The sequence below is a fragment of the Colobus angolensis genome, unplaced genomic scaffold (assembly GCF_000951035.1).
Source record: "Colobus angolensis palliatus isolate OR3802 unplaced genomic scaffold, Cang.pa_1.0 Scaffold10, whole genome shotgun sequence".
NCBI classification, from domain to species: Eukaryota; Metazoa; Chordata; class Mammalia; order Primates; family Cercopithecidae; genus Colobus; species Colobus angolensis.
The window spans coordinates 10,030,459-10,047,242 of record NW_012110919.1 but is presented as its reverse complement, the minus strand read 5'-3'; the positions used below and the strand labels follow the sequence as shown (position 1 = coordinate 10,047,242).

General features: G+C 37.5%; 1 protein-coding gene across 9 annotated transcripts in view; it reads left to right on the top strand.

Moving 5' to 3' along the window:
- Nucleotides 1-16,784, top strand: part of ANKS1B (ankyrin repeat and sterile alpha motif domain containing 1B) — a 1,301,363-nt gene that overhangs the window by 1,223,697 nt on the left and 60,882 nt on the right. For 7 of the 9 annotated variants that reach the window (XM_011934483.1, XM_011934518.1, XM_011934476.1 and 4 more), the window contains 2 exons: nucleotides 9,967-10,095; nucleotides 12,049-12,120. In XM_011934483.1, coding sequence (XP_011789873.1) covers nucleotides 9,967-10,095; nucleotides 12,049-12,120 — 201 coding nt within the window. Of the gene's footprint in view, nucleotides 1-2,866; nucleotides 2,942-9,966; nucleotides 10,096-12,048; nucleotides 12,121-16,784 lie in introns of all 9 variants that reach the window. The other 2 variants (XM_011934499.1, XM_011934536.1) reach the window with 2 other exon arrangements.

Below are 16,784 nucleotides of genomic sequence, written 5' to 3'. Positions count from 1 at the left end.
AAAAGGTTAAATGGCCTGGTGCCCATCAGGCAGGCAGACTGGGCATGGCCCCTTTGGGAATAACTAAAATAACCTAAAACAACTTTTTGGTGTTTGAACCCCAGTACAGTTAAGACTGTTCCATGAACTGATTGCATTTAGATATACTTGCGTTAACTTAAATATATATATATATGAATTTAGTAAAGGAGAGGAGACTTTATTTCTTCTAAAGGTTACAGCCTGCAAAGTAGCCATCCCGCAGGCTGGGAAGCACCTCCAACCAAGACCCCAGAGACAGGTTCTTCGAAGGAGAAGGGCTTACAGTAGAAGATTTACGCTGAACAGGTTAGCTAAATGCATATGTTCAATGTGTTACAAGAGCTGTGAATATTCATGAAGGTAGTCCTGACACACGTGTATTCAACAAACATGCATGTAACGTGTGACCTATGTTCACTTTGGGTTGGAGACTTAACATGTAGATACATTACAGTTAACCTTACACATCAGAAGGGCTTTTCAGGACATGAAGGCACACAAGTGTGCAATCTCTGTAGACCAACCAGAACTAGTCCACGGTCAGTGATCTTATTTGGATAAAGTTACTGAATCAATCACTTGTCCAGCTGTAGTTATGGTTGGTGGAGCAGGGGCTGAGGCCCAGTCAGCATCTGGTGGAGCTGCAAATTGTTTAAATATTGCTTCTCTTAAGGCCAGTGCCTGTTTAGCTGCTAGAGAAAAATAAAAACCTTGTGGCAGTTGGAACATAGTTTATTCTTTAGGTGTAGGGGTGCATGATTTAACCTTTGCCTGGCATGGCCTCGGGTCCTGTTGATAATTCGGTATCTTATTGCCACAAAGAGACTGTTCTGTCACTCTTATGATCTCTATTTTAACATTAATTCCGACCAGTTGTTTCATCTAAACCATGAAAGAGAGGGGGTATAATGAGGCTTGTCTCACCTCGCATCCCATCATGGTCAGAAATTCAATTTTAAGGTTTTTCTGGGGTCTTCTTGGCCACAAGGGGGTCCCTTCAGTCTATGAGGGGGCTTAGAATTTTATTTTTAGTTTCTATTCATTTCAGGGTCAGTAGAACCAGGCTGTATATAGCTAGAGCGACCCTCTGCCTTCTGGTGACATCAGTACCAGGCTCACACTCCTTCTTGGCCATCCCAGCAGGCTGACACATTGTACCACTCACCTGTGTGACCTGAGCAAGCCACTTCACCTCTTTAAATGTCTGTGTCTTCATCTGTCAGATGACAGGTGGTCTCTGGATTATTTAGCACTGGAAGTGCTAGAAGCACTTCTAGCATTAGATTAACACGAGAAATGTATAAAAGTTGTAGAAGATGTGATTTGTGTAAAGAATGCGCTCAGGAGTGGATGAGGATGCCACTTAAGATGATAATCCAGCTAAAACATGGAGTTAGTACATTCAAATCAGATGACAGCTATTGGAGGTAAGGCCAACGGAGTGGATGGGTCCAAGACTGAACTCACTAGAAAGGTAAGGAGAGGAAGAATCCCCTATGGATGTATAAAATAGCATGGAGTTTAGAGAGGGAACTGAGGATAGCAGAGCTGGTTCAAGTGAAAGGTGTTTGGAAGTGCCTTTGGACAGACCCTGGGGATCTAACTTCCTGAACAGAAGGCCATCTTCCTGACGGTCCATCCCCAGCCAGCCTCTGGTTAGCAGAAGACATGGAAAGCGAAGGTGTAGGGGTGTATGGAGATGCAGTTGTAACTAGAGAGAGAGGTGTTAAATTACTGGTGAGCGTTTCTGGGGTGAGGAAACTTTTAGCTAGGGATAAGCTTTCTTTTCTATCACTTGTTTGCTGATGATACAGTTCTTTGCTGGGTCTCTTAACCATATTGTGGTTATGTGCTTGCCTTCTTCCTTCAATGATCGTCGTACGGACTGCTTATGAATGCTGAAGATGCTCAGAGCTTGCTGAATAAGTTTACATGCTCTGCCATTTTCTGTGATTTAATTTCACAGTGTGTTTTAGAAAGATGAAATTTGGGAACAGAACTTGGGATGGGCAAGCCAAGAGCTCAGTCGGTCTGTTTGAAGATTTCTGCCCTAACTCCTGGGAAGGAATGCTGGTTAGTTTGGTGTTTGGTTCTGAGCAAACATTACTGCTTTATCTTATTAATGGTGTGGGGGAGAGCTAGAATCATGGAGCTGAATCATTAGACTCACAAATGCTATTATTCCCAAGGGTTTCTGCTTGAGGAACAGAACTGAATTTCCCTGACTTCAGTTCTTCCCTGCCCCAGCCTCCTTCCTGCCACCTCCTTCACTCCTCCAGTGCTGGGTAGCAAGCTGACACGTCTTCCTTTGTTAACTACAGAGTTTTGCCCATAAGAACTCTGGAGGCATAGATGTCTTCTAGGTTTATCAAATAGAGCAATGACCAAATCAGGAAAAGTCGTTTTATTACACTGTTTACTCTTGGTCATTGAAGATAAGAAAATAAAAATGTCGGACCTGTGTTAAAGATTTTTTCTTGTTTTTCTTGAAGTTGATAAAAATATTTATCCTCTGAAAGTAGTGACGTGAAGGGAGAAGGTATTTCTGGTTTTCCAGCAAATATAAAATACAGTTTGCTTTTTTCTAAGGCATGAATTCATTGGTAACTTTCCTTGCATAAATGCATAAATGATTTTTTTCGGTCAACTCAAAATGTTTTAAAGCAAAAAGAATGACTTGGAAGTCAATTATTAAACCTTGAGCACCCTAAAACATTTTTTGAGGTTTTTTTTTAATGTGATTCTTTGCATTTTGTTATTTTCCTCTTTTCCTTCCTGGATGCTACCTTGGTAGCTACCATGTTTTAAATATTGACAAGATAAGATAGTTTTCTGTTTATATCAGCAGTCGTCTGTCTGTGAAATATGGACGAATCAGAACGCAGGATTTCCTTTCTCAGCGATCCATCAGGTTCATAATGTAAGGTTACAAATGGTTCTTTTTCTCTCCTGAACTTGCGCTATGTACTGTGTTGCACAGTGTTGTCAACAGCTATAGGTACTGTGTCCTGGTAATGCAGAAAATTTGTAATGTCTGGTGACTCTGAGACTCTTTGTCTATTATACTTCATTTACTGTGCCTTGTGATGAGTTGATGTGCAAACATTGTCCTAAAAAAGAAACATACTTGGTTTTAAAGTCTATGGTTAAAATATGTCCTATGTGAGTTTTGGCTTTCATTCCAGGCGTCTGTGTTAACTTGCTTTTACAGGAAAAAGAAATGGGTAAATTGATATATATATACACACATGTATATATCAGCGTTATTCCTCCCCATTTTGTACTTCCCTGTATTCATGAACTATTCAACCCTTTGTGTCTAATGATTCTCAAAGATTCATGTGCTTTACTTGTGAGAAATTTTTGAGTATGATTTGCATGTTATTCTGTATATATTTGATGCAAATGTGGGGGGAGGTGAGCTGGGAGAGGCACGGTTACAGCTACAAAGTGGTTCTCAGCCTTTTTCCATTTGACAGTACTGAATTGATCTTTGCAAATTGTATGAAATTGTGACCCATTTTACTCGGAGCTGCGTAATTTTAAATGTTCGTATTTCACCTTTGCATACTTTAGAAAAAGTTTATTTCTATTTGGAAAATAAACATTTAAATGTTTGGGGTTTTATGTTCTGTGTTTTAAAATACTATTCTATTTGCACACCCTTTTGAATTTCTCCCATTGGATAGCCTGCTGTCTTGAGAAGTTGAGACACTTGGTTGAGAATCACTGAGCAGAATTCTTGGGGCGGCATGTGAAGGGATGCCACGGGCATTTTTGTGAAGTGCCTTTTGGGATGCTGCATCAGGCACATATGTCCTCCTATGCATGGGACTTCTGGCTCTTGAGGACCGTGGTGTCTATACATTGCCTGGTACTGGTGTTCACGTGACCCAGCAGTTCCTCTTGAACTCATAAATGCTAATCAGAGCTTTTATGTGTTCATAAGTGGCCATCTCTGCTCTTTTTCATCTAAAGGAACAAATTCAGTATAACCAACTGCATTTGATCAAACTAGCATTCTTCATTCTTGAAGATTTTTTGAAAGAATAACTACAACATCCTGCTTTCGTATGTGTGTGAATGTTTATAGGAAGCCTTTTCCTTACATTCACATTCAAATATATGTATGCATATTTATACGCATAGAGCTGTGTATAGCATTCTTCAAAGCCTTAGAGATTACAGAAAGTAAATGTAATCACATGTATCTTATGTAGGTTTGGGTAGCCCATCTCTGAAATTTGTCAGAATTATTGAAAGTAAAACCTTAAAACAATAGTTGTCCTTTAAAATCATTTTAGTTTTTCATTAAGTGTTCTGAAGAAATTGAGAATAATGTTTGTTAATATTCAGATCTAAATTTACAAGCAAGTAGGTGGGAGCAGTCCTCCTAGAAAAGATTTTAAAGGTTCTATTTTTAAAAATCAATTAAATCCTAATTTTAAAAATTTTTAAAGAATAATACAAGGCTTGGAAAATGCCATACTTTTCTATTAATGTTAGAAAACTAAGTTGTAAGCATGGCTTTTAATTATCTACTGACATCCTTAGGAAACTTTTTCCTTGAGAAGAAAATAACATAAAGGCCTGGTCCAGTGGCTCATGCCTATAATCCCAGCACTTTGGGAGGCCGAGGCGAGTGGATCACTTGAGGCCAGGAGTTCGAGACCAGGCTGGCCGACATGGTGAAACCCTGTTTCTACTAAATATACAAAAGTTAGCCAGGTGTGGTGGCATATGCCTATAATCGCAGCCACTTGGGAGGCTGAGGCAGGAGGATCACTGGAACCTAGGAAGCGGAGGTTGCAGTGAGCCCAGATTGTGCCATCGCACTCCAACCTGGGTGACAGGAGACTCTATCTCGGGGGAAAAAAAAAAAAAAAGACAGAAAATAACATAGAGAAGGTTTTTTCCTTTGTGTTCTCAGAGCGTATAGAATATGTAATATTCAGTTTCCCTTTTGGAGGGAGACGGCTACCTGATACGATCTGTTTTAGAATTTGCCATAGGCGTCCAGTACATGTGAACTTAAAATTTGCAGCTATTTACCAGCTGTTGAAATAATACAAAGTTTAAAAGCTGCAATTTGGAATCTACCATCCAGTAAAAATCTCTCTATAGACTTTTGTGACGTTTTTTGTTTTTTAACTAAATTCCATTGATGCTTTTGTATTTTTCAGTTGTTTGGTATAAGAGAATGTTTAATTTAATTACATTATATTAGATGTGGCCCAAGTATAGTCCTTCAGACTCACCCAGACTATGAATTTGTAGCTGGCAGTTGCAAACACGTGTTAAACAGAATCAATTCTCCATTTAAAATTCTAATCTCAAATTGTTTTTTTCTTTTATGTTAGCGGTTTAGTTTTTATTTGAGTTTGAAGAAGAGAGCTAATGATGTACATTTTCCTCTGTTTAATTGATGTTCTTTAGTGTGCTTATTAAAAAAAAGAAAAGGCCTTAAGCATACATATAAAAAAGAATAATAAATACCAAATAAATGAAGTTTTAAGCCATGACAAAATTCTTGGAATATTAAGATCATTCAGATACATGAACCTAAAGGAAAGATTTTCTGTAAATATTTTAAGTGCCAAAGAGATAGCCTGAAGACATTTATTAGGAGTACCTTGAATCATTTTAATTTCTCATGTATAATTACTTAAGGAATCCTTTCAAAGACCACTGTGTCAATAAAAATTCAAAATATATGACAGATTTCTACCCTAAACTTTTCCTACTTCATTTTGTTATTCTAATTAAATATTGAATTGTTAGCTGTGTTTAGGTCTACTTTTCATTAAAGATAAGCTTTGATTATAAACCATTATTGAGGCCAAAGACTTCTTAGGTCTGTTATTTAAGATTTAATAAGCATTCTCAAGTGGAAAATTACTAAATTTAAAAATATTTGCCTAAGGAGATGCAAGTATTATGTAGACATGAATGTACTAGTCGACAAGACCTAACACTAGGTTTCAAAGTTCAAAATGATTTTATGTATGAGGCAAAAATCTTTCTTTCTTTTTTGACCTCTTCTTCCATTCCATATAGTAACTACTCTACCTAATTCCTCCATAGCTCATTCCTGCTGTAATTCAGCCTCCAGGAGGGTTGAGACCTAAGGCACCCTTGTTCTCTGAACTCTTTTGTTCTTACTGGCAGTCAACCAGGTAAAGCTGAATCCCAGCCAAGGGCCAAGGTCGTACCTGTCCTTTACAACAGTGTAATGTTAAGTCCAGTTGTTGGAGTCCATCCATTCCCATTAAATTAATTCCAAAAAGAAGAATTAACATCTAGAAATTGAGTCCTCTAAATATTTTTAGATCTAAGTTAAAAAAAAAAAATAGGCAGGGGCGGGGACAGAAGTTGATTAATTTCCAGGCAGAAAAAAAAATTATTTTCTAATAAATTCAATCTTAAGAACACTTTTCGGCCGGGCGCGGTGGCTCAAGCCTGTAATCCCAGCACTTTGGGAGGCCGAGACGGGCGGATCACGAGGTCAGGAGATCGAGACCATCCTGGCTAACACGGTGAAACCCCGTCTCTACTAAAAAAATACAAAAAACTAGCCGGGCGAGGTGGCGGGCGCCTGTGGTCCCAGCTACTCGGGAGGCTGAGGCAGGAGAATGGCGTAAACCCGGGAGGCGGAGTTTGCAGTGAGCTGAGATCCGGCCACTGCACTCCAGCCCAGGCGACAGAGCGAGACTCCGTCTGAAAAAAAAAAAAAAAAAAAAAAAAAAGAACACTTTTCCTTCTGTTTCAAAATGAATTTCTGGAAATAGCACTAAATATGATAAAATTCAGTGTCTCTTTCCAGAAAGGTAGATTCAGTCCCCATAGGGAATTTAACAATATTTGAACTGAAGCAATGTTTGAAGGCCACAAAGAAAATGAAATAAGGATTATATTTCTTTTCCTTGTAATTATCTCCCACCTCAGCACCTAGGGGAGATCCTTTCAGATCACTGTCAATTCAAAGAAAGTGGTTTGTGATTTTTAGACAAAGTGGAGTCACGGGAGAGCAGATGATGGCGCTGTCTAAACAGATTTAAGTGAATGTTCCACTAATTTCTTCAAGTGGTTATCAAATAAGGGATTTCAGTGATTTCCAGACCGAGATTGGAATGTATGTGTCGGGGCTTGTTATTCCCACAGTGGCTGCTACAACTTATGTGGATGATGTAAATATTTGGATCAGCATTTGGCTGTGGCTCTGGCTTTAAATGTATGGAACTCACATTAAAGTTTAATTATAAAAGTGTGTGAGTTAATTGAACAATTAGAGAATGAGTTTGCATATGATTTGCATGCTTAATGTACTAACATGTGAAATGTTTTCATAACCCTAGCTTCCCCCAACTCATTCTCACCCCTAGTCCTGTTCCCAGCCCTGGCCCTGCAACTCATGGCACCACCAGCTCATGCCATGTTAAGACTTTTTTGAAAATGCCTGTTGAGCTTGGCCAAGGTCTACCTCTGCTGAACTGTAATAGGGTTCACATGAAGATCTGATGCTTGGTTTGAGTTGTCACATCAGCAGACACTGGATCAAAGGATCTTTGGAAGCCAACCAGATCCTCCTTTTTCATCATTCCACGGAGTTGCATGCAAACTTCTGTTGTTTTGTTAAGAGTGTTACCTGTGACTTAAATGTACAATACCTGTTTGCCATGTTGTTGTTGCTTTACCGAGGGAGCGGGAGAAGGAGGGAGAAATTTAATGGGGGAGATTAGAGGATGATTTGCTAGATTTGGGTAAAGCTTTTGTTTAAGAACCCATAGCTGCATGTTTCCAAAGTTTTAAGTTATTATCACTTAAAAGTGATTATACTCAGCTTCAAAATGATATTGAAATCCACATATCCTGTATTTTGAATTTTATACTAGTTTTTTGTAAGTTCCAGCCAGATGAAATAAAGACCAGAGAGAGAATAAAGAGCCAGCTATTTGAGAAAGAAGGAAAAGAAAATAATCAAAATAAGAAGGCAAAGAAAAACTTAATCTAGTTTTAGAATTGCAGTCAGTTATCACTTATACAAACTAAAAATTCATATAAATATTAAAGAAAAATTCAAGAATGAGTCAGGAATGGATAATAAAACAGATAAAAATGCTAAAGTTAATATTGCAGGTAAAATCTTAACAACGCCAACAGATAATATATATGTAACAAAATTTCACATATACCCCATAAATGTGTACAAAAATAAAAAACACCAACAGACAGGGAATAGGAGGATTGAGCAATGTAAAAGTAAATCAGCAACCAAAACCAAACTAATGGAGAAAGTGGCTGAGAACACAGCAGGAGAGAAGGGCCGAAGGAGTTCCAACTGGTCACACACTAACTACGGTGAGAAGCCAAGGAAATAGCGTGATGCTCACTTTCTCTTCCTGCAATTCGAGGTGACCCATCTCAAGGAGAAAAGCTTCAGACACTCCACTGCTATTAAAAAAAAAAAAAAAAAAAATGCCTGCAGCATTACTGAAGTCCTCTAGAAAGGGCTTTTTATCATTGGCAGCTACTTCATATGCCACCTAATGTAAGTCCAAACTGCACAAAGAAAATTGGAGAGCTAGTTCTCCCCAAAATATGCACCCTGTGTATGCCATTCCTAGAGAACTGTGGGTCTTAATCTTTTGGGGTTTCTAGATTCTTTCAAAGAATTTAATGAAGCAGAGAACTTCCTTTCTCTCCCAAAACATACACCTGCATCCAAAATTTTGCATTCTTGTCCTAGACTCCTTAAAAACTCTCCTTAAGAAATCCCAGAGTGTGTCAACACACTTTCTAGCACTTCTGTGGAACTTGTTCTCTAACCAAGGTTTTATTTGGTTTTGGAGTTTATGAGACCTTTTAACACTCTTCCAACTCCTGAGAAAAGTAATTTCTCATAGTTCTATATATAGCCAAATCTAGGTTAGATGAGAGTAACTGTAGAAATCTGCCTATTTAGTTTTAGTTATGTCCATTTGAGAGCAAAGAGCTGAGTTTTGAAAAATCCAAATCTTTCCCAGGAGAAGGAGTAAGAAAGGTCTCATGTGTAGTATGTAAATCAAAGTAGAGCCCAGAAAATAGCTGCCAACACTGGCCTTTGACTTTATAGATGCTCACATTAAGCTATTATAGTGATGAAACAGGTTGAGGCTAACCTCATGGAAAATGATAAATGAAATGATGGGAGGTCCTCTTGTTTTAGGTCTGCATTATATGATAGACCATCATTTGGGAATGTGCTTGTATTTGTGAATCAGAATCCTCAGAGTACATGCATATGTACATGTGACCAAACTTGGCATTTCACTGTTTAGTCTTCATTGGTACATTAAGTTTTCTGAGAAAAGTAGCTGAATACATCTGAGACAATCACACCATCATTAAATCAGTGCAGTTGAATTCAGACGAGAGAAACTCGTTGTCACCCATTAGTAAATTTTTAAATTTTGTTTAGCATCATGCTTACACTATCATTTCTCCAGAGATCTAAAATTATTCAAAGTGGCTAGTACATGTCATATTTGGGAACTGAAATTTATAGAACTGTGTGTTCTGAATGTGAAAGCAATTCAAACTAAAAATTTCAGTCAAGTTAAAAACAGAAAATTCTTTCAAAGATTGTATATCCTTTGCTGTTGTGATGGAAAACTGTCATTAGTAAATCATTTATGAATATCTTCATGTTTTATTTTAAAGTGACTTAGCTTAGGGTGTCATTCTAAAAATAGAATAATTCAACTCCACACCTCAAAAATTAACTCAGCCTTGAGAAATATGCTAATACGTATAAAAATGTAATAACCAAAGTATTTATATTCACATAAGACACCCAAATGCATTGGCACATTCACAGCACATGCGTGTAAGGTGAGCTCAGGGTAGCTATAGGGAATGAACTTTGCTGACTGCTCATATTGCCTCTAGAATAAATGTCATTTTCAGACAGGAGACTGGGGAGAACCTTCCATTACCTTGAGACCTCCGAATGAAGCCACAGCCTCCACTCCGGTACAGTACTGGCAGCATCACCCAGAGAAGCTTATCTTCCAGTCATGTGATTACAAAGCTTTTGTAAGTTACCCTCAATTCAGTATTTAGGCCCAAGTGGAGATAGGGGTATGTTTTCGGCTTGTTTGCCATTTGTATTGAAAATATACCAAAATATCCATATCCATCACTGAAATTTTTAAAGTGTTTTTGTCTTCACTTTTTCTTAAAGTAGCCTTCTATCCAAAGAGAAAGTCCAAATAACTAGAGCTTTAAAAACTTTTTAATCTTGTAAGTTTAAGGTCTGTTGTGACCTCTTCTATAGTTGTATATTTTTAAATGAATGTGATAATGTACAATCTTAAAATGGAAATGAGTGTAAATATGGCACATATATACATCTCTGCTCATTCACCAAACATTGGGTCTGCCACTTTATGTAAATACCAGATTCTTTTCACAGTCATCAATAGGATTATACTATTTTTCTTTCTTAGTTGTTGCTAGTTTTTTAGAAGAGAGGAAATAATTATACTTAGCTGAGAAATGTAATAGGAACAGCTAAATGTTCAAAAGATATTGTAGGTTTGGGGTCAGGTGGTGGTTGTCATGACAACAGCAGAAAAAGTGGCTGAAACTTCAGCAGTGCATTGAAACTGCCTCCCAAAAAGAAATATTTCAATCAGGCAAACTTCCCTGATAACTTAAAAGATAAGGATTTTACCAAAGGATAATAAATTTCACCTTCATTTGATGAAGATGGACATTGTGGTTATCTCATAGCAATTGGGTTTTTTTTTTTTTTTTCATTTTCTGCTCTCTGCCCCTCTTTTACTGCTTACTTATATTGCAGCTTTGGATTTGTTTCAGTGGTATTGCCCAAAACTGTAGGATTGAAATGGCTCCTCCCTCCAAAACTCCCTCCAAACCCCAAGTCCCTGAGCCTTTCTGAACATGCCTTTCTCCAGGGCCCTGATGACGCCTTCTCCTGTTGTGCCGTCTCATGTCTTCTTCAAATCAGGGACTTCCCTAGTCCACCAGAGTGGTTCCCATCCCCGTCTCTGTAAAGTACTAGGATGTCTCCAGTCTTGTCAGGAAGTGTCCATCAAATATCTTCTAAAATAATTATTGTAATTCACTTTTTAAAAAAACATATATAGAGCTCTTTGGGGATGTGGGGAAAGGGCAAGGGGTGGAGGAATGACAAAAGGGAAAACCCCTACCAAAGCTTCAAAAGGTTGAAGAGGAGTCAATTGATAGAAAGGCAAATCAGACATTTTGTTTGAAACCATTTGGCCCCAGCCAGAAGCTGGAGCATGAGGGGCATTTTGTACCAGGATGATACAGTATGGGATCTGGTCTTCTAACAACAAAGTGGTTGGCAATTCTTGGGAGAAGACTTTGTCATCCTTCTAGCTCCATTCAGCCCTCCAGGTGGCACTTTGCACCAGGAACCCAGCTCTCTTCCCCTGTGAAACAACTGAGAATGCCTCTCTCCCTCCCCCCACCCTCCCATTCCGTTTTCAGGTGGATCAACCATAGGGCACACAGCTGTGAATGAAAAAGGTCCAAAACTGCATCTCTGCCTAAAAGCCTAACATTAATTACCTATGCAGCAGAATAAGCCCAAATGGGGGACATGTTGAGTAGCTTCTCAGCTGTCTCATGCAACCCTGTAATTACAGAGATAGTAGTGTGATTTATTTTTGCAGACATTGCTGCCTGAAAAAAGGGGAAAACATTTTTAGATGCCCCCATTTTGCAGTTAAATATGATTTGAAAGACGGCATCTTTAGAAGATGCTGCAGTTTCATTATAAAGAGCAATTACAGCCCCCAGAACTTATGGTTAATTCTGCTGCATTTTCTCTATGAATGCATTTATTTGTTAGGATTAGTTACTGTCGGTTTTTTAAAGTTATGCAACAACTTACAGCCAGGAAACCTAGCTAGTAATACTTCCACAATTTGTTTTTAAAACGTTGCTCATATTTATATTCCATTTCATAAATCATTGAATTTTTTTTTTGTATTTTAGTATTTAGGTTCTATGCTGATAAAAGAGCTTAGGGGGACAGAGTCAACCCAAGATGCTTGTGCAAAAATGCGGGTAAGTCTGCCAAATTACTTTATTTCTAGTAGCTGAAATACTAAATACCGGGTATGGATACAAATTGCCACCTTTCAGATTACTATTTTCTTCATCTGTTGGTCTGCTGAATCACATTGGTGTTACATAAAAAGGTGCTCTCACTTTCTGCATGTTTAGACTTGAACTTATCTCACTATAGTTTGAGTTAATGTCTATTTGCTCTAGTTGTACTATATTATATTTGTTCTTAGTTATTTTTAAAGATTTAAAATTGTATCATTTTCGAGATTAGAAAAATGATCTTTATTACGAGAAAAGGTTTTAAGCACTCACTCGATAGTCTGAGAATATTACTGAAAAGATCACCAATTAACTAAAATTATCAAAAGCAGAAGAATTAGGAGCATATTATATAAAGCTAATATTCTTTATGCAATTTCTTATCCGTTTTTTTTAAATTTAAGAAAAATATTCAACTTTGAGTGGAATGAACTATTTAAGTGCATATGTTGACCAAAAATGGCAATTCCAGGCCGGGCACAGTGGCTCACGTCTGTAATCCCAGCACTTTGGGAGGTCAAGGCAGGTGAATCACCTGAGATCAGGAGTTCAAGACCAGCCCGGCCAACATGGCAAAAACCTTCTCTACTAAAACTACAAAAATTAGCCAAGCATGGTGGTGTGCACCTGTAATCCCAGCTACTTGGGAGGTTGAGGCAGGAGAATCACTTGAACCTGAAGGCAGAGCTTGCAGTGAGCTAAAATCACGCCATTGTGCTCCAGCCTGGGTGACAAGAGTTAAACTCTGTCACACACACACACACACAAATGGCTATTCCAAATATCTATAACTAGTGGCTGCTTGATTCCTAGGTGTCTATTTCAGCCAAAGCAACTCTAACTCATATTGCAGACCCACCTTTTCCTTTTGTGTGTCCCTTGTTCTTGCTTCCTCCATAGCAGGTGTATAGAGGCTATGGTGGTATCTGAGTAACTGCACAAATCAAGAATATCAGACTTATTCAATATAGCATCTAACTAAAGTCAAATTTAAGGTCATTAGTCAGTGGAATGCTAACTTTTATTTATGGCCAGTATACCTTGTTGTTTATTTTATATGAGCAGCTTTTGGTGGAAAATAATTTAAGAGCATATAATTACACTGAAACAGCTATGAAGGTAAACACGAAATATCCATTTGTTTATGGAAAGCAAAATGTGTATGAATCTTCATGAAATTGAGACTTCAATATGTAATCACTAATATTTTGATCAATTAATAGCAAAAAAGACTGAAATAGTTATCCTTCTATTTAATGTAGAGTTATACAGTACTTAAATTGTCAGTACCAGTGAATTTTTAACTTAGGTACTGTGTTTAGATGAAAAAAAAAAAGCTTCTGTATGTGTCAGAAACTCTTAAGTTCTAGTTCTATTGCTGCTTATTTGCCTTAGGAGTCACTTGTTATTCATAAAAATAATATGATAGCTACTAACATTTACTGAGTCCTTACAGTGTCCCCTAGTACAATTATTGTCCCCATTTTACAGATGAAGAAATGGAGGCTTACAGAGGTTGAATAACTTACTCAGGGTCACACAGGGAATAACTTGCCAATCTGAGACTGGAACTCAGGTCTGTCTGACTCCAGAGCCCAGGCTTTTAACCACTACATTCTCCTGCTTCCCCGATCCTCTGTTTTCTTACATATAAAATGAGAACATTAGACTAGATACACTTTAGAGTTCTCCCTGGTTTTATAATTCTGGAAATCTTGTATTCTAAATATTTATCTGACCAAATTTGTGTCACCAATGAATAATAAGAAAAAGGGAAAGTTTTCATTCATCAAGCCTCATAATAATTTTGGAAATATTCATGAACATGTCTAATAAATTAATTTGGCATCTCTGATTTAATACTCTTAACTAAATTACCTGAGTCCAGCTACTTCGGTGTCATAATCACCATCAATATTGCCTAGTGCATGCAGCATCATTTAAAATATACCAGATCTGCGATTTGAATCTCAGTCAATTTCATGAAATTGAGTGGATCTGAAATTACATCCTGATAGCAATAGAAAAGCCATTTTAGTAGTCTCAGTAGAGAATAATTTAAATACTCGTCTGTTGCTTAAAATGAAACTTAGAAAAAAACATATATTTAGAAGCCATTCTTCTGTTTTGGGGGGCATTTTTCTGGTTTGCTGCTCTTGGTGCTTATGTAGTTTACATGAAAATAGAAACTTCATTACTTCTCGGGCTATCATAAACCCTTATTTCCAATCTGGATTAAATAAGTCTCAGTTCTTGATAAAGTAGCTAAGGTTGTATTCACTACATTTCACCAGAGTCTTTCAAAACCAGAAGCGTAGGGTTGATCTGCTATCTGGAGCTATTCTATTATGAATTAGAACTTCCACCAACTATAAATGATGTCGATCTCAACTTGCAGCTAATTTTCAATTTGAACCCCAAGCTGCTGTTTTCTCTGTTCTCAGCATGGTGGCATTTCAGCCAAAAGTCCCAGTTCAATCAGAACTCCCCATGAAAAATACTTTAGGACACAGATGATCTAAAAAGTTGATTCATGGTAATATTATTAGACCAAAGTATAGTAGATTAAGAGTTATCTGTTTATTCTTTTAATTGAAAAAAGATGTTTTCTGTTCAAAGTATGCATTTTAGCCAAAATTAAAATGTCTCTCCCAGTAATAAGTAAATCAGTGTGATTCCCAATTCTGATAAATGTTTCCTTAAATGTACTTTGTTAACAAAGATGACTAAAATCCACTGAGTTCACAATCCAGTGGAGGAAACCAACATGTGAACATTTAATTACCCCAAAGTGATAGAAGTATTACCATAGAGGCATTTTCAAGTTGCCACCAGCCTAAGGGATCTTAATAGATGATCTTAAAAATGACATGTACTCATACCCTCCTAAAATCAGTTTATTAGGGCGAATAACAGGTAACAGTGGAGAGCTGTACACCCTGCCTTGCACAACTGAATTATGTGCATTAGTTCATTCAGTCCATGAAGTACATATTGCCATTGCTTCCACTTTACATATGGGAAAACAAAGGCGAAGAGAAGTTGAGTCACTTACCCAAGGTCACACAGATAGCAAGTGGCAGAGCCAGGATTTGAAACCAGGCAGTCCACTCCACTACCCATACTGTGAATCCAGAGACTGGACTGCCTCTCCAATGTGCCAGGAACATTCATTGTCCTGGGTTTTTTTGGGGTTTTTTTCCACTTTTTAAATGGTTTTATTTTATGTGCAAATAATAGACAGATGTTGTACCCACAAATTCTACTTTCCAAAAACAGGAGCTTTTTAAAAGAAAACCACATAATAACTTTTAAAAGGCACTGGGATTCCTCTGCTTCTAGATCATTGCTAGGCTAGAAAAATAAAGTTTGTTCTACCAGGAATCACAAGTTAGAACTGAGTATTCTCCAGAGTGGAAATTCTAGAGTGTAGTGTCATTTCAGGCAAAGATTATTCAGTTCTCATCCCCAACATCCACAACTGCCACAACTAAACCAGCTCAAAACAGTCCAGCATAATTAGGCTTCATCAAACAATGTCATTATGCTCTTCTAAGATGCAAATAAAGCAAAACAGGAAATTCTAAAATCAAAATAATATTTGACACTGTGATACAAATTGTTAGTTCCTTGTTGTATCCCCCCTTCTATAACATTAATAAAGGGAATATTTTACTGCAAAGAATATTTTATTTTATACATCACTAGCCATGAATTTTTCCCATTAGTTATTATACAAATGCTGCCTAGTGCCATTATCCATGTGGTATAACCATTTTACGTCCACAATTCACTTCTATAGTTATAAGTAGAATTTTTATGATTTAACACTGAGTTGCAATCTAACATCCATAATATATGATGTGTTGTAGATGGCAATGTAGGAAAAATATATTTTAATCACTTTTCATTTAAGTGACCTTATGTAAAAAATAAACTAATAATTTAGCAGTTTCAAGTCTCCAAAGGGCGTTTTCAAATGTACATAAAAGAAATGGTTACAGAGATTTTTAAGAAGCATCTTCCATGTCCACATCCTCTTGTAGCTGCTGTACCATTTTCTCTTCCAGCTGCTTCCCTTTGCCGGCAAGAGGGGCTTGGATAACATGGATGCTTTGCTTGACTTCTTTGATATCCTGAACTTTCTGTAGCTCTTTATTTTTCTTCAATCTGTTCATTATACATTTAGCTTGGTGTTTCTGTTTGATCTCTTCAGTTTTCTTCATTACATCAGTAGTTTTATTTCATAGCTCTCGCTGGTATTTGATAGGTTCATTTCTACATTTTTCAAATTCAAATGAATTATCCACTGTAAGCTCTTTACCAGCTGCTTTCTGGAATGCTTTGGTCCACCTAACTTTGTGAGGATTGCACTTCTTTTTAAAGTTTTTAATGACATTTAGATTTACAAAATCTGAACACCTTGCAATCATTGCAGATGAACATCATGCCATGGCCAGGGTGGATGGGCCCCAAAAAGAAATAACACTTTTCTCAATACACATGTTGAACCCCCTGGGTCCCCATTGACCAAATGCCAAGCTTGAGAGGAAGTCTTTTCTTTGAGACAGAGTTTCGCTCATGTCGCCCGGGCTGGAATGCAATGGTACAATCTTGGCTCA